Raw genomic sequence first — 18,435 nt, forward strand, 5'->3', positions numbered from 1 at the left:
GCCACATCTGCCTTCCTCATTGGGTGCGTGGGGATAGACCCAAAATTGAAAAGTAGATGTAAATGACGCACCCTCATAAAATGAAATAATAAATCATCTTGCCTCCAGCTTGGTAGCTGGAATGTGCGGACCATGTGTCAGGGACTTGAATCTGCCCATGACCTTATGAACACGGACTCAATATGCAAAACAACAGTCATAGATCAACAGCTACACAAACTAAACATCGACATCACTGCTCTTCAGGAAACCACGCTGTCAGATGCTGGGTTAGTGAAAGAAACCAAATACACTTTCTTCTGGAAGGGCTTGAGTTCAGAGGAACACTGCTTCTGTGGAGTTGGATTTGCTGTTTGGAGCAATCTGCTGAAATTTATCAGTGCGCCCACACCTGAATTGGAATGCATTATATCCTTTAAGCTCTGCACCAAGCGATTATATGTCAATATCGTCAGTGCTTATGCAGCCACGTTGGCGTCATGCACTGAAGACAAGGACCACTTTTATTATAATCTTCAGAAAATTGACTCCTTTCCAACTGATGAACAACTGCACATCCTTTGTGACTTCAATGCAAGAGTTGGACATGATCATCAGTCCTGGCGCGTCTGCCTCGGTCATCATGGTATTAGGAAAATGAATGAAAATGGTCAAAGGCTTCTTAAATTCAGCTCTCAGAATCAGCTCTGCATCACTAATACTTTCTTTAGTTTGAAAGAGTGTCACAAGGTATCATGGTGCCACCCAAGATCCAGTCACTGGCATCAACTTGACCTTGTACTAGTACTCAGGAAACATCTCACTGCTGTCAAATTTACGTGCCTGTACCACAGTGCAGATTGCAACACTGATCACTCCTTGATCATCAGCAAAGTGAAAATCGTCCTAAAGAAACCCTATATGACAAAGAAATGCACTAAGCCAAAGATCAATACCAGAGATGCACTGAAATGCTCTGTCTTCGCAGATGATCTCACTAGTGTCAGGATTTTATAACATCTAAGGACATTATCGTCCCTGTGGGCCAGGGAATACATGCCTTTGGCTGTGTAAAATCAGTGCAGACACATGCAATTCTAAAGTGTCACAGGCTGTCATTTAGCAGCGTTACCAACGGTCACTTTTTGTCAGTTAGCTCCCCTGGTAACCTGAACTCATGAATTATTCACGATTATGTGTTTGAATTCTAGGCCTCTGATTGGGCGGAGGTAAGAACTTCTAGCACCTTCCAAGCCCCAGAGGACCTAATTGAAAACTGCAGGTAAAATAATGAATATCCATTTAGAATCATGAATCATGCATGAACTCCCTGCATATAAGCAGGTGCCCCAGGCCATTCTGTGGCCCTGGAGGACACAGGCTAGACCCTGCTACTCCACGTAGGGAGGCATGGCTGCATCCGCGGCGTCCGCCAAGCCCTTAGGCCGTCCCAGAGCGGCGCAGATTAGCTGAAATCACTATCCTTGAGCTAAATCACTTCAGTGCCGCCACTACACCTGTGGCGCTGACCGGGCTCGAGCGGCGCCTATGCTCTCAAGCGGCAGCTCCTCTCCCAAATGACGCCAGCAGCAAGCGGTCTCCATGGGGTGGTGGCCGAGTATCGAACTGGCACGCCGAAAGGCAGGTACTGCGTGCTCGGCTGCCAATCCTGGAGGCCGCCATCTTATCATCGCCTCTACCTGCGTGCCGCCATTCTGACCATTGGCTTCCTCATTTGCCTGACGTGACACTTCTACCAGATTGGACCGCAAACGTCGAGACACGTAAACTTACCTGGACTGACACTCCACATATACACCTGGGACATCGGGGCCCCCAAAGGGGGAGTAGGGGTTGCGCCCCTACAGTGTGCCAGCCCGACGGGGTTGGCGCAGAACCCGAAGGCCTGACCCTCAGGGCCAGGCCTGAGAGCCCAGGGTATTCAAATACAGCACATTTAATTATTAATTGTTAATTATTTATATTATTAGTGTTGTCGTTATAGTACATATTGAAGTATTTATTAATATTTATTAATTAGGAAGGTATTAGTCTTCACCCTGTTTTACCTATATATTCCTCCATTTATATATAATTGTGAGTGAAGGCTCAGCCTCCTCACCTCCCACAGGCTGCCAACACAGTGCTTCCTGAAGGAGAGCTAAGGCCTCCCAGGAGCAACTCATAAATAGTGCCCACAAAGAGGGTATCGGAGGGCCTCCCACAAATAGAGGAGCTATCCTTGACTGACCCCAGGGGCCTATCTTTGGGACAGGAGTAGCGCCCCGCCCCCAGCCAAGAGCGGGGGTTAGTACCCCTTGCTCCGCCTATAAAAGTTGGCAGCAGGGATCTTAAACTCCTAACCCTTTATACCTTTCCCTCCTTAATAACGAATTAATTTTTGCCTTCCGGTTCAATAAAAATCTTATAACTGCATTCAGGAATCATCACTTCGACAATGTATCTAGTAAGTTTATAGTTATTATTAAGGGTTTTAAGTAAGGTTAGCTTGTTGTTTTAATAGTCAGTTTAATAAAATAATTACTTTGTTTCACCTACTTCTGCCTTGTCCTTGGTCTCGCTCTTCCGTGCCAGCCACTACCCGCTAGGAGGCTTGGGCGTGGTCTAGTGCACACTGGGGTGGGGCTCTCCTGCCTGGGTTTGTAGCAGGGAACTGACTGGATCCTGGGATCTGTGCTAAGGAGGCTTTGATCTCCTTGTAAGGGGTTCTCTAAATTACCGTCTTTTAATCTGTCCAAGAAAAAAGCCCAGCAACTAGTAAAATGGAACACAAACTGGACCAACAAACCATTGATGAAACATGGACTATGCTGAGATAGGCAATATAAGATTGTGCCAAATCTGCCTGTGGAACACGTAAATTCTCCAGGAAAGACTGGATTGATGAAAATGCTGACATTCTTAGGCCTCTTCTCAAAGAAAAAACACAAGGCATATCTGAATAACATAAAGAACCCACCTCAAAGCACAAGAGATCAACTTCGATATGCAAGATCTGTTCTTCAGGGAGAATCCAGGTGATGTGCAAACAAGTATTGGGCTGATCTATATTCTAATATTCAAAAGGTGTCCAATGTGCGTGACCTGAAAACTACGTATGATGAACTGAAGAAAGCGCTCGGATAAGAACTAACTCCCTGAACAGTGCCCAGAATAGTGAGGCGTTGACCTGTAGATGCTACCACAATACAAATAGGCTGTGTCTACACAACATTCCCCTTCAGAAGGGGAATGCAAATGCAGCTGATCGGTAATGCAAATGAAGTGGCGGTTTATATATTGTGCTTCATTTGCATAACAATGGCCACTTGCTGTTCCAGAAGTTCTTGTTTTTGGAAGAAAAACAAGCAGTGTAGACAGGATTCATTCAAAAACAAACCCTGTTTTCCAAAGAACCCTTCTTTCTGAAAAACATGAGAAAGAAGGGTGCTTTCGAAAGCAGAATTTGTTTTCTAATAAACTCCATCTACACTGTTTGGTTTTTTTCCTGAAAACAGCACTTCCAGAACAGCAAGTGGCCACTACTCTGCAATTGAGGTGTATGCTATGTAAACGAGCACCTCATTTGCATTTCCGATTGGCCACATTTGCATTCCCCTTCCAAAAAGGGAATGTAGCATAGATGCAGCTATATAGGATTAATCACAGAGTTCTGGTAGTCCCATGGGGTTTCTTCAGAATGATTGATTGGAGTCCTACAATCAGGCACATAACACGTGGGTAACAGCCCTAGTGGTGTTCCATAGGAAGGCATATCAGACTTTCCATCTGTGATTCACTGCTTATTGATGAATAAGGAGAGGTTTGCAAGAGAATGTTAAGAGAAAACAAATTATCAAGTTTGAGAAATTTCTCAGTGTCTCATCTCATTCACCCTGCTCTAGTGGTCTGGTAAATGACTAGAATACAAATTGATTTTTTTTTCAGTAGAGGGAGACTTAGACATGTAATTTTCTTTAGATTAATTAAGACATATCAAATTTTCTTGATGCTAATAATTATTTGTTGCAGCATTTTTATAGCTTTGAAAGAAGTCTTTAATTGACCTGAGCTGAAGGTCAGGGCTTAGACTTTGAGCTTCCGACAATGATAGGCAGGTCTCTGAATTCCTCAGGAGGGATATATTACATATTAGTGACGAATGAGGAGAGATGCTGCTAAAAACAAATGATCAGTTAAGAAAATTCTCAGTTCCAGCTGACCTGGGCTTCCACGGTTCAAGATAAAGCACGGTTTAACTGCACTGTAAGGCTGTGTCTGGACAGTGCCTTAATCTCGAAATAAGCTATGTAATTTGTACTACACAAATTTGTGTAGTGAAAATTGCATAGCTTATTTCGAGATTAAGGCACTGTCCAGACATAGGCTTACAGTTCAGTTAAACTGTGCTTTAGCTTGAACTGTGCAAGCCTAAGTCAGCTGGCACAGGCCTGCCACTGGTGTTGAATTGCAGTGTTGTCTCTGAATCAAGCTCCCATCGTCTCTGTCTCTTTCCTTTGTCCTTGAATCAGGCTCCCATTCACTGAGGGGGGCTGAATAATCCTTGCTTGTCATTTGCTCAGCAAACTGCCTGTTCATATCATCCAATGTAGAGCTTCCATATTGGCCTCAGTACACGCTTCTTGTCCCTTCTGCTTGCATCTTTAACTCAAAGCATTCTTGGAAGTAGTGTCAAAGAGCTTTGGTACCATTAATATTGTAGACCCTAGGGCAGAATTCACAGGAGGCTCAGACCAGAGTTCCAGGAGCTGGCAAAGTCCACATGAGAGTTACATGTATTTTTAAAATAGAATTTAAAAGCAAGTAACATTCTCATGTGAAATATACCAATGAAAAATTATAATATTATTCATTGTCAGAGTACATCATAAAGACACAAAAACTCTAAATTGGTGGTAAAATAAGCAGAATTTGTGGTAATTCCTTGGTTTACAATATAATCTATTCACTTTTCAATTCTCTCAGGCACTTGAGGATTATCTGACACAGAATACTAGACAGATTGATGACATTGTTACACTGGTACGAGGAAAACTGTCTAAGCAGAATCGAGTGACACTTGGAGCGCTTGTTGTGCTGGATGTTCATGCTAGAGATGTTCTTGCATCTCTAGTAAGCAAGAAAGTCAATGATGAAAGTGATTTTGAGTGGCTAAGTCAGCTGAGGTACTACTGGGAGGTAAGTGATACCACTGAATCCTATCAGAAGATAATTCATGTTCACAGCTTTTCAGTATGTGCTTGCTTATTGATACAGATCATAGTTACGCTAATATGAGAATTTTTGCTACTGACTAAATATATTGACCCAGTCATTTTGCCATTGCAAGATAAAATGTGCAGTAGGCATAAATATATTATTTTAATTAAAACTACTTTTTTCGTCATTGTTGACTGTCTGCACACTTCCTGAATCTACAAGTTTAAAGATAAAATGTAATTTGGTGTAAGAGTGTAGTTTGATTCCCTAATACTCCTGGCTAGATTGAGACCTTTTAGTTGTCTGAAGTTTTGAGCTAAGAGCTTTAGTCTGACATGTAATCAAGATTTCTGCATTATGGGACTGCATTTCACTTCTTGGTAAAGGTCCACATATTTGTCTCAGATGCTGTTTTTAAATATTATATTCATCAGAAGGAGCCATTCCAATATGAAGAGTCGCTTGTAGCGATATTAGAGAAATCTGTTGGGAACAAATTGTTACCAAAAGACTAGAATCACTGTGCTAGCCTTGTCCAGAAGATGTGCTAAAGCATTTTTCAAAGTGCCAGTTGATCTTGTATCTAAACATGGAATATTTTGGGCTACAATAAGATTTAGAAATGCACTGCACTTTTATAAATTAATAGTCAATATAATCAATAAGGATCAATTAGTTTTAATGACTTTGAATTATTTAATAATTAAGGAGATGTCAGATAACTCATTTTGGTTGACATTTTAGGTAATAACAGTGCATAACAAAAAGGAAGTGTTTGTTTCCAAAGTCTGCTGAACCAATTCTTGCAGCAGATTGACAAATAGGAGGTTATCCGGTTGCTTATTTGCTTACAACTTGGCACTTTTAGGCTGTGGCCACACTTGGCCAAACCTTCGAAATGGCCATGCTAATGGCCAAATCAAAGAATACTAATGAGGCACTGAACTGAATATTCAGCGCCTCGTTAGTGTTCACACGTGCCACTTTTGAACGCATACGGCTTGGTGTGGCTACACGGGGGTCCTTTTTGAAAGGACCCTGCACATTTCAAAATCCCCTTATTCCTCTCAGGTGATGGGAATAAAGGGATTTTGAAATGTGCAGGGTCCTTTCGAAAAAGACCTCTGTGTTGCCATGCCGAGCCGCGCGCATTCAAAAGCAGTGCTTTTGAAGCGCTGCGGCTGGAAGCATGTGAATGCTAATGAGGCACTGAATATGCAGTTCAGTGCCTCATTAGTATTCTTCGATTTGGCTATTAACATAACCATTTCAAAGGTTTGGCCAAGTGTCACCGCAGCCTTAGAGTTATTTACAGTTTCATTCTCATTATTTCCTCTTTTTCACATACAAACATATCTTTTGTGACATCTTTCTCAGTTTCGTGTTCCTTTTCATATATTTCCAGCTTTCTCAGCTAAATTTCTGTTTCATTTGTTCCATACATATGACTTACTGCTGTGTGCTAAGAAGTAGTGAATTGGCAAACTGGGGAATATGGGTTCTAAGGCGGCAGGAAATCTGTGTGCTCTGTATCTGTCGAGAAGTTGAGGACTTTGGTATATAAGTGGAATGATGAACGAAAAATCAAGCCCTGGTATTCGGCATACTGGATGGTTTGAATAGGAGAGGCAGACCACACAGAGAATGGGTAGATGGTATAGTAGATTGGTGCAGAGCTAGTCTACAGATAACTAAGCCACTCCTCACTGGACAGGGAAAGATGGAAAGAAATAGTGAGAGAGGCATCAGACACCAACGGGCGGTGAGCTCATGGTTGATTATGATTATGATGATGATGATGCATATAAGTACAACAAAATTGAATGTATAGACAAGTTGGAGCTCCCTGTGCCTCAAGGCCAAAGTAGAACTCTAATGTCTAGCTAACTCCATAGATTTAGCCAAAGGTGGTCTCGCTTCTGCCTTAAGGACTTACGTAGGAGACCTATGGACTGAGCTGTGGACATTGCTAATCTGTAGCAACATAGAGCATGGTTTGCAAAACATGGAGTGCTTGCATTGCTTGAAGTTGCTAATTCTTCACAAATTTTCTACAGTGAGTACAGACAAGGCTACCTCATACTGTAAGCAGGAGTTGGTGATTTATCCACTATTCCTAACAGCCAAAAGTGTCACATTACTCCTGTGTTTAACTATATCAATTAGTGTTGTTGTAGTACCAAAATACCACAGCCAGGTGCAGGCTGTGATGATACCCCATGCTACAGAAAGAAATTAGAAGTTATTTTTGCTTAGAGGATCAAGCAGTGAAAGCCTGCTCAGTTCATTTCTACATATACCATAAACCAAGTGATCTGCTCAGTAGTTGTTTCTAATAGCTCACGTTTAAAGAATAGTCCTGAGTGGTTTTATTTATTTTAGTTCCTGTATTATATAATTTATATATTTTATTCCCTTAGGAAGGGCATCTACAAACAAAGATGATCAATGCTGGTTTACAATATGGATATGAGTATCTTGGCAATACCCCAAGACTGGTTATTACTCCACTTACAGACAGATGCTACAGGTAAAACCCAAATTAGTGAATGTGTGAGGAACAGTAATCTGTTACTGAAATAATTTAATCGAGTTCCCTGAATAGATGTCTGCCAAAATGGAATGAATTATTACTTTTTTCTATTCTTTTAGTCATGACTTTTGTTTATTTATTGGATAGGGCTATATGTTAATATTTTAGTGTGATATACTTCACCATTTGAAAGCCTTTTTGAGAAAATAACTATCTCTAGATTTCAGGAACTAACGTGGCCACAAAAGTAATTATAAAAATGGCAGTTTCTCACTGTGCATGTTTCCTTAATGGCTTTCACTCATTTCTGCCTGAACAGAGTTGCTCTGATTCCACTGTGATGAGGACATATGAGTACTTAGGGATTTTACTGAACAAAAAATGTTTTTACTACTACTGTAAGCATTTCAGAGCTCATGTAGCTAAGGTAGAATGTGTTAGATCAGTAGTTCTCAAACTTTTCGGCATCATGCCCCTTTTTGATTTTTGAGAAACCCTCATGCCCTTCCACCTTTTCTTCACCATCATCCGACTCCCTTTTAACAAAAAAGTCAATTTGTAATTTAAAATAGACACAAAACATTGATATAAAAATGTTATTTAAAATTAAAAATATGTACAAATAGCTTTTCTTAGCCCCTTGCTGGGAGCCTGATGCAGCCCCAGCTGCCTGAGCCCTGTGCCAGCCGCCAGAGCTGCCCACGGCAACTGCCTGCCCACCTGAGCTCTGTGCTGCCAGAGCTGCCTGTCCAAGCCAACTGAACCCCGCGCTGCCAGGGCCAGCTGCTGGCACCAGCCACCTGCCCACCCATCAGCCGCTGGGGCCATGTGCTGCTGAGGCCAGCTGCCAGGGCCAACCATCCAACTGCTCCAGCCACCCAAGCTGCCTGCTTGAGCTCTGCACTGCTAGGACCATCTGCCCGAGCCCTGTGCTGCTGGGACCAGCCACTTGCCTGCCAGCCTGAGCTTCCCAAGTCCCATGATGCTGGGGCCAGCCAGCCAAGCCCTAAGAGCTGCGCAAGCTGGCCGCGTGAGCCCTGCGATCCCCCCTGCTCAAGCCCCTCTCCTTCCCCAAAGTTAGGCACTCCCAGCCCCACACTCTCACCCCATCCCCCTCCCCCGAGTGAGGCACCCCCAGCCTCCCATGTAGCCCCTCCTTCTCCTCCTCCCGCCCCTCCCCAACCCACACTCACCTTTGCAGGAGGCAGCTAGTTCCATGTGAGTCTTCTCTGGCTGCCTGCTTTTTATAGCAGCTGTGCTGGGTCGCTCACATAAAATGGCAGGGGCTGACAGCCAGAAGCAAAGGCCACCTTTTCCTTTGGGTGGGGAGAAATGATGGGGGGGCGGGGCCTGGGTTGTCTCGCCTCCCCCCTGGCATTTCTTCACTTCCCCCGGGGGGGGCATGTCCCCCAGTTTGGGAAACCATGTGTAAGATGCTATTCTGCTCCATAAATCAAAATTAACTGAACATATTTGAGATTAAATAAGATTGCACCACTTTTTTATCTGTAGTCCCGTTTTATGTTACAGGGCAGACATTTGGAAAGTGACTAAAAAAAAGGTAATTTGGACTCTGGGTAAATTACTTCGAGTATGACTGTAGCGTTGATGATTTCAACTGCCTGTGCTTTAGTAAAGAATATTTTGGGAGGAAAAGTTTCCTGTAAATATTGGAATAACTGGAAATATTATGTGTATTACCAATGATAGTATAGAAAATGGCACACTTTCATCAACTTGTTTTGTTTTGTTTTGTTTTTTAAATTTCAGAACCCTGTTTGGAGCACTTCACCTTCACCTAGGTGGTGCCCCAGAAGGTCCTGCTGGAACTGGGAAAACTGAAACTACGAAAGACTTAGCAAAGGCTGTAGCAAAGCAGTGTGTGGTTTTCAATTGTTCTGATGGATTGGATTATCTAGCATTAGGAAAATTCTTTAAGGTTTGGATTAATCTTTGAGCCATATTTTCATTTACACTAAAGCCTCTTTATTTCACTCTGGCATGAGAAATAATATTGAACATAAAATTGGTCATACTGGCCTAGACCAATGGCCCATCCAATCCAGTATCTTGCCTTCTGGCAGTGGCTAGTGCTATATGTTTTTGAGTGCTTAGTTTCCTGTCCTCCAGTCCTCGGGTTACCATACAAAAAAAAAAAGGGGGACACCCCTGAGAGAGAGAGTGTATCTGTATCAGTATCTACCAAATCACTGTGTTAATGTATGATGTATTGTGCACATGTAGTACATTAATACAACATGGGTTGGTAGATACAGCTACAGATACACTCCCTCTCTGGGAAGTTTTCTTTTTTAGAAATGTCAAATGTGATAAACCTATCCAGTCCCAGCTTCTGGCCTTGGGAAGTTTAGGGACACCTGAGAATAGAGTTGAATCCCTGGCCACTTTGACTACTAGTCATTGGTGAACCTACCCTCCATGAACTTAACTAATTCTTCTCTTTTTTTTTTTAAACCTAGTTAAATTTTGGCCTTCCCCAACACCCCACAGCAATGAGTTGAGTGTGTGTGAAGAAGTACTTCCTTTTGTTTGTTTTACACCTGCTTCCTATTAGTGTAATTAGGTGACTACAAGATCTTATATAATGTGAAGAGGGTATATATTAAATTATTCTCACTTTAAAGTCATCTTAGCCTATTAAAATTATGTAAATAGTTCAGCCAAAATGTTTAATTAATATTTTAGGTTACATTTGACTAAGAACTCTTTTATTAGCTACATGGTGATCGAAAGATACAAAATTAGTGTGATCTAACCACTTATAATTGACGAGTCAAAATAAAAACTTTTCAGGTAAAGTATTCAAACCAGTAAACTTTTGTATTTTTGTATCATGTACATCATACATATCAGAGATTATTGAATTATAGAATGCTAGAAATGGAAGAGACCTTAAGAGCTCATCAAGTCCAGTCTCCTGCCCTCACAGCAGGACCAAGAACCATCTATATCATTCCTGTTAGATATGTATCCAACCTTATTCTTAAATGTTTTCCATGATGGAAATTCTGCAACCATCCTCAGCAATTTATTCCAGTACTTAACCACCCTGACAGGACATATTTCCTAATGCCCAACCTAAACCTCCCTTGCTGCAATTTAAGCCCATTGCTTCTTATCCTATCATCAGAGGCTAGGAGAATAATTTTTCTCCCTCCTTCTTGTTAAACCCTTTTAGGTAATTGAAAGGTTTGGTCACATCCCCTCAAAGTCTTCTCTTTTTCAAATTAAACAAACCCAATTCTTTTAATCTTCTAGACCTTGAATCATTTTAGTTGTTCTTCTCTGGATTCTGTCCAATTTCTCCACATCTTTTCTAAAATGTGGTGCCCAGAACTGGACACAATATTGCAATTTAGGCCTAATCAGAGGAGAGTAGAACAGAAGATTTGCTCCTCATGTCTTGCTCACAACACTACTGTTAAAGCATCCCAGAATCATGTTTGCTCTTTTTGCAAGTGTCACACTTAGCTTATGGTCCATTATGACTCCTAGATCTCTTTCTGCAGTACCCCATCTTAGGAAGTCACTTCCCATTTTGTATGTATGAAACCTATTGTTCCTCCCTTAGTGGAGAACATTGCATTCGTCCGTATTGAACTTCATATTTTCTGCAGACGATTTCTCCAATTTATTCAGATAATTTTGAATTCTGACCCTCTCCTCCAATGCACTTGCAATTCCTACCAGCTTGGTATCATCTGCAAACTTGATAAGTGTACTCTCTATGCCATTATCTAAATAGCTGATTTAGATACTGAACAGATCTGCCCTCAAAACTGACCCCTGTGGTGCCCCACTTGTTATTCTCTTCCAGCCTGACTATAAACCATTAATAGCTATTTTCTCTGAAAGGCTGCCCCACCAGTTATGCACCCAGCTGATTTGTAGCCCCATCTAGGTTACATTTTCCTAGCTTACTGATAATAAGGTAATGCAATATTGTATCAAATGCTTTACTGAAGTCCATGTATACCATGTTTTACCACATCCCCTTTACTCTCAAGGTTTGTTAGCCTATAAAAGAAATCTGTCAGGTTGGTTTGGCATGATTTGTTCTTGACAAGTCCCTGCTGACTGTCACCTATCAACTTATCTTCCAGACCTTTGCAGTTGGATTCCTTAATTATTTGCTCCATCATCTTTCCTGGCACTGAAGTTAAGCTAACTGGTCTGTAATTTCCTGGGTTGTCCTTATTTCCTTTCTTATAGATGGGCACTATATTTGTCCTTTCCAGTCTTCTAGAATCTCTCCTAACTTCCATGACTTTTCAAAAATGATAGCTAGTGTGTTGGATACCTCCTCCTTGAGTATTCTAGGATGCAGTTCATCAGGCCCTGGTATCTTGAAGACATATAACCTTTTCTTAGTAATTTTTAACCTTTTCTTTCCATATTTTATCTTCTTGATCTACCCCATTTTCACAAAACTATTCATGCCTGTTTCCATATTTAAGCAGAAATAATGAGATGAACCCTCACCTAATCTTTATTTAGTCAAGACTCCCACTAAAGTCACGGAAGATTACAGAACAAAAATCAGTAGATGACCAGTTATCCTTTTAAGAACACTGGATTTAGTAGAGAGCTGGGAAAAATCCTATTAGTACACAATATGCTGTATTAAATATCATACTTGTTAGCAATTGGAAAAATAAGCATTTTATTTTCTGATGTCATGGACATCATTCTGGTGAAAAACTGTTTGGGGCAAATTTGCAAACAGATTCCCATTTACAAAAAAGTCTAAATTGTATGTCCTACAAGGGTTTTGAATGACTGACATTCTTATTCAATTTGTTTCATGAAGCAAGGTACAGTAAGCAAACATTAATCATATAGCATAGAGGCAAGGGGGAAATGAAGGACACTGGAAAATATTGTAATGTTCAGAATTCAAATGCTACTGACAGGGGTCTGGAATTAGTGTGGAAATTTAGGGTGCATCTAATTCATAAAATCAGTTCATTTGTTACAAAAGGCATGTTAAGCTGCTAAGGTAGAGAGAATTCTGATGTTTTTCATTGTATCACGAAAATCTGCTCTAAACAGGGTTTCGTAACACTATAGTGAAAAACACTGCCACTCCACTGCCACCAGTGCTCTGCCCATGGCTCAGGTTTACATGTTCATTAATACACAGGTGTTATCCCTTAAGATTTCTCTTGTAGAAGATAGGTTCAATTCAAATTCCAGGTCTTTGGGAGTGATATGTGGCACCTTCTGACAGGTTTTTCTGCACGTATATTCCTGTTTGGTCTTGAGACAAAGAAAACAGTAAGCTGTGGATACATTGGTAATAGTATACAATTATCAATGCCACCCCTGTCTGGGGTCAGATTGGCATTTGTGAGGGGTGGACACCATCATTCATACTGACATGTTAGACCTTTTCCTCAAGGAGGACACACTGTTCAAGGAGGACACACTGTTGTCTCTCCCTTAACTTGGACGCAGACTTTGAGGTCCCTTTTCAATGAGTTATGGGTCTGTAATTCAAGATGAGTCCCAATTACTGTTTTTACATGCAAGATAATGCTGTCTCAGCTCTTGTTTTATGCCTACTTCCAAGCACAAAGTTTTGTTTTGCTTTTTGCACCATGCCTTGTCTATTGTTCAATTAGGCTTCAGGCCTGCTTTGTTTGGGCATATGTTAAAGATTCTGAACAAAGATTGTGGTCAAAATCTTGCATAGTATTACTGGGATCTTGACCTTTCAATTTCCTATAAGTGCTAATTGTACAATGAGATCTGCTCATGTAGACACTTCGTGAGTCCTAGGATGGGAAAAAGTCATCCACAAGTGCCGGTCTCATGGCAGGATCAGGTTTTTATTTGGTATTGTGCCTCTAGTAAAGGCCAGTTTCTGACACAGGAAAGTTGAACCAGCCAGCATGACCCTGACCAATATGTGGGGGCAGGGGTGAGGGAAATTCCCACCTGAGACTAGGGAGCTGTTAACCTGTGACCTGAAGCATAGGATTCCATTACCTCTCATTGCAAAGGCTATCCGTATGCTCCAGGCCATTTGAAAATTTATCACAATCTTTAAGTTTATTGAGAGCTCTCTCTAGCTCCCTAGACAATATATTGCACCTTCACCAAAATATTCACATGGCTACAATTCTGCAAGCCAGCAGTTTTCCAAGCATTCGTTCCAGTACCTCTACCTTTTCGCCCTCTGCCTGTCACCTGGGACCTAGTAAATTACTTTTCAGTAAACACACAAACTTTTTGTTATTGGTGGTAAAGCACAGCTGGATTAAGCAAACCTGCTGCAAGTCAGAGCTTGCAAAATAAGCTGTTAAATGGTCTAAGAGAATCCAAAACATTCTCTGCTGCAGTAGTGAATCTCTGTTTTGGATTACAACAGTCTCTCGCACTGGGAAGTTTAAAGTAGGGCTGTTAATTAACAAACATTAACACATGCTATTTTTTTAAACCCATTAATTCCTCCCTGCCTAACTTTAAGGCATTAATACATATTAATTGACAGCTCCAGGATTTTATATTAATCATTCAGTTATCACTGTTATGTTGAAAGTAAAAATGAATGTGAATGAATAGTTTGTTTGTTATACCCTTCTAGGGTTTGTTATCTTGTGGAGCCTGGGCTTGCTTTGATGAATTTAACAGAATTGATTTGGAAGTACTTTCTGTTGTTGCTCAACAAATTCTTACTATCCAAAGAGGTAATATATGGCTTTAGTTACATCTTGTAGGCTAAATGTGAATAAAATGAAATGTAAGAAAATAGTATTTGTCTAAAAACTACAATTACCTTAATTGTCATTTGTACATAGGTATCAACACAGGGTCTGACTTACTAGTATTTGAAGGAACTGAACTGAGACTGAACCCCACATGTGCTGTCTTTATAACCATGAATCCAGGTTACGCTGGGCGTTCAGAGCTTCCAGATAATCTTAAGGTACTGTAGAAAGTGGTCAGAATAACTGTTACTCGTTTAGTTGTACTAATTTTTGAAGTTAGTACAGAAGAAATAATGCTCTCATCAAGTATGTACTTTACTAAGACTATCTAACCAATCATCCTCTCTTCTTCTAAATATTCAAAGAAATTATTTTTATCTTCTCCCATGAAGAGGAATAAAAAAGAAAAAAATAGTGTGAAAATTAGTGGTAGAGCAAAAATTACAAAAATCATCAATGTCAAGAGAGAATTTTTAGAGAAGGATCTAACATGTCCAGTTGGCTGACAAGGCAGGATGCATTTTCCCAAAAAAGTTTGTGTTTCTGAGAAAAAGGGTTTTGCCTCAAAGCAGGACGAAACACCAAAAATCATGACATTTCAATGGGAAAAGATTTCTAGAAAATTCTCTTTCAGGAGAGCAAAAATTGAAGTTTGCAGCTTCACAGCTGCCCTCTCTGAAGGTATCCGTTTCACTTGTGAAATTAATCCAAGTTCTGGGGACCTGGAGAGGGGTGCTGTCTTTCCCCCAGAGTAAATGGGGAGACAGGGAAGCAGAGCTCTTGTCATGTGTTTCCATGGAGCAAGGTGTGAGACTGTTCTCATGCTGACTCTCTTTGGGTATATCTAGATTAGAGTGATCTGTTGACAGAAATTTTTGTTGGAAGATATCTTCTGACAAAACTTCTGTCAACAAATTGTGGCCAAACACCAAAGCAGACTTCTCTGTCAATCTGCTCCGTTGACAGAGAGTGGCCAGACAGCCTGGCTGCTCTCTTGACAAAATGGCCACCCAGAACACCATCAGACAGGGTTGCATGGCCAGGAGACCTTTCCAGGAGCCCCAGTGAGGTGCACCCTTAAAGCCCCCACCATGCTCTAGACACCTGTTCCCTGCCCATGCTGAGGCGTGCCTACCTCCATGAGGGACAACACAGCTGGTAGAGCAGGGCTTCTATACTTCCTGAGGGACACAGCACTTGCCAGTGGGCCATGGTGCCAGCCACCTTCCTGGAGCTCTGTGCCTGGCTTGCCCCATCTTCCAGACACAGACCACCCAGCAGTGGACTGCCATCCCCATGGAGAAGTGGGTTGCACTTGCCCTCAGTAAACTCACCACCCTTGACAGCTACTGCTTGGTGGGAAACTGGTTTGTTGTGGGGAAATCCACCATTGGGGCCCCACTTCGTGGAGGTAGGGTACTCTCGGGTTCCAGTCCTTGCACACTGTGTGTGTGTGATCCATCAAAGGGGGACCTTCAGGAAGCAGGGATGGGGGGTGTGACGGGTGGGAAGGGAAAGCCCTCTCCGACCCTTGCATAGTTCCGCTGCCCTGTGGAGGGTGGCCTCATGGTGGGGGGCGCTCCTGGAAAGCTCGGGGCAGGGGATGAGAAGGGGCAGGGTATCCCCTATGGCCCAGGGACACCCTCCCTCAGTCTCTGACATGTGGTCAGTCCCCTCCCTCTGCAGGTTGTGATGGCCATCAACACCATCCTGCTGCAGAGGGTCATCCATATGGGTGATGTGGACACAGTCATGGCCTGATTTGCCATCCTGGGGTTCCCAAACTGCACTGGGCTATTGACAGCACCCAAATCCTGATCCTTGCCCTGGACCATAGCTCAGAAAAGTATATAAACAGAAAGGGGTATTTCTCCATGGTGTTGCAGGCCCTGGTCAACCACTGTAGACAGTTCACTGACATTTATATCAGGTGGTTGGGCTGGGCACATGACGTCTGGGTGTTCCACACCTTAGGCCTGTGCTGGAGGATGGAGGTGGGCATATTTGTCCACCACCAGGAGGTGGCCATCAGGGATGTGCACATGCCACTGAGCATTGTGGGGGATGTGGCCTGCCACCTTATACCATGGCTTGTGAAGCCTTACACAAGCCAGCTTCACCCCAGCCAGGAACACTTTAATGCCTGTTTCAACCAGGCCTGGATGCAGGTGGAGTGTGCCTTCAGCCACCTCAAGGAACACTTTCAGTGCCTGCTCACTTACCTGGATGTGTGGGGGAGCCCAACATCCCCCAAGTTGTAGCTCAGTGTTGTGCCTTGCACAACATTGTGTGGGGGAAAGGGGAGGCTTTCCTTTCAGGGTTGGAGCAGATGCTGGCCCATGGGTATGAGCAGCCGGGCACAGCTCCCATCAGCCAGGCCACTGGGTGCGGATCTGGGAGACCCTGAGGGAGAGCTTCTCCCACCACCCCCAATAACCCTCCCCAGGGCCCCGCACTGGGCCTTGGGCCCACAGCCCTTCCCTGTCCCCAACATGACCTCTCCCTTTGCCACCTCACTCCTCCCTAACCCATGCCCAATAAAGAGGGACATAGGTGAGGTGCACAAAGAGCTAGTTTACTAAACTAAATAAAAGTGTGTTGAAAAGAAATGGTACAATAACAAACTATTTACAATAAAGTGAAGTGCAAAATCATTAAACTATGTTAAGCGGTTTAGTCCCATAATTGTGGACAGTCCTGTTGCCAACGGGGCAGGGTATGCAAACCCTATTCCTGAGACAACTTCCATTCCAGTCAAGAGGTACTTACACCTTTGCCTGGTCATAGGAAGTGGGCCAATGTAATCAACCTGCCAGGTTGCCCATAGTGTTTTCCCATCTCTTGGTCTGGCAAATCGTTGTCCTTCAGCTATGTGTTTTCAGGTTTTGGCACAGATAGTACAGGCTTGCAACAGGTCTCTGGCCTGTCGGTGGGTGATAGGCCACCCCCTGACATGTGCTTGCCACACCAGCTCATCACTCCCTCTGCGCCCCAGAGTCTCATGCAGCCATAGATACAAACATTCCCAATCTACTTGGGTGGCAGAGATCTGGGCTGCTGCATCTGCCAGGTTATTTAGCTGTGCAGCCGGGGTGTTATTCTTTTGGTGTGCTGACACATGCCCTATACTTAGGGGTTGCTGGGTGGCATGGTGGTACTCACTAGGCATTCCCACCTTCCATGGGGATTCCTTAATTAAGGTGGAGTTCTGTGCGGTATCAGCTTTCCGGCATGGACATTCCTCTACCCATCCCGAGAACAAACAAACAATAACCAGCACATTTTTAAAAGATTTACATTTGGGTAGCTGAATGAAGTTCATTTGTAACTTCAGGAACAGTCCTAAAGGCAGAGATCTGGTTGCCAGAACTGTCTTTACAGTTTAAGAGGGTTAAAAAACAAGGGTGATGTCCTGTTAGGAGTCTACTACAGGCCACCTAACCAGGTGGAAGAGGTGGATGATGCTTTTTTTAAGCAACTAACAAAATCATCCAGAGCCCAGGATTTGGTGGTGATGGGGGACTTTAACTATCCAGATATATGCTGGGACACTAATACAGCGGGGCACGGACTATCCAATAAGTTCTTAGACTGCATTGGAGACAATTTTTTATTCCAAAAAGTTGAAAAAGCCACTAGGGGAGAAACTGTTCTGTATTTGATTTTGACAAATAAGGAGGACTTGGTCGAGAATTTGAAGGTGGGAGGCTGCTTGGGTGAAAGTGATCATGAAATCATAGAATTCACAATTCTAAGGACTGGTAGGAGAGAAAATGGCAGTTTTTCAAAGAGACATTATTAAGGGCCCAAAAACAAGCTATTCCCCTATGTAGGAAAGATAGTAATTATGGGCAAAGACCGCCTTGGCTTAACAAGGAGATCCTGCATGATCTCAAACTAAAAAAGGAATCCTATAAAAAATGGAAACTGGGACAAATTACAAAGAATGAACACAGGCAAATAACACAG

The 18,435-nt window shown here is 42.6% G+C and overlaps 1 protein-coding gene across 1 annotated transcript in view; it reads left to right on the forward strand.

Annotated features, from left to right (window-relative positions):
* The window catches only part of DNAH7 (dynein axonemal heavy chain 7), a 267,061-nt gene that overhangs the window by 105,554 nt on the left and 143,072 nt on the right, over positions 1–18,435 (forward strand). Inside the window, exons 22-26 of the mRNA XM_075001322.1 lie at positions 4,966–5,178; positions 7,620–7,729; positions 9,503–9,671; positions 14,343–14,445; positions 14,557–14,684. Of these exons, the coding sequence (XP_074857423.1) occupies positions 4,966–5,178; positions 7,620–7,729; positions 9,503–9,671; positions 14,343–14,445; positions 14,557–14,684 (723 nt within the window). The remainder of the gene's footprint in view (positions 1–4,965; positions 5,179–7,619; positions 7,730–9,502; positions 9,672–14,342; positions 14,446–14,556; positions 14,685–18,435) is intronic.

The sequence above is a fragment of the Carettochelys insculpta genome, chromosome 8, assembly GCF_033958435.1.
Source record: "Carettochelys insculpta isolate YL-2023 chromosome 8, ASM3395843v1, whole genome shotgun sequence".
NCBI classification, from domain to species: Eukaryota; Metazoa; Chordata; order Testudines; family Carettochelyidae; genus Carettochelys; species Carettochelys insculpta.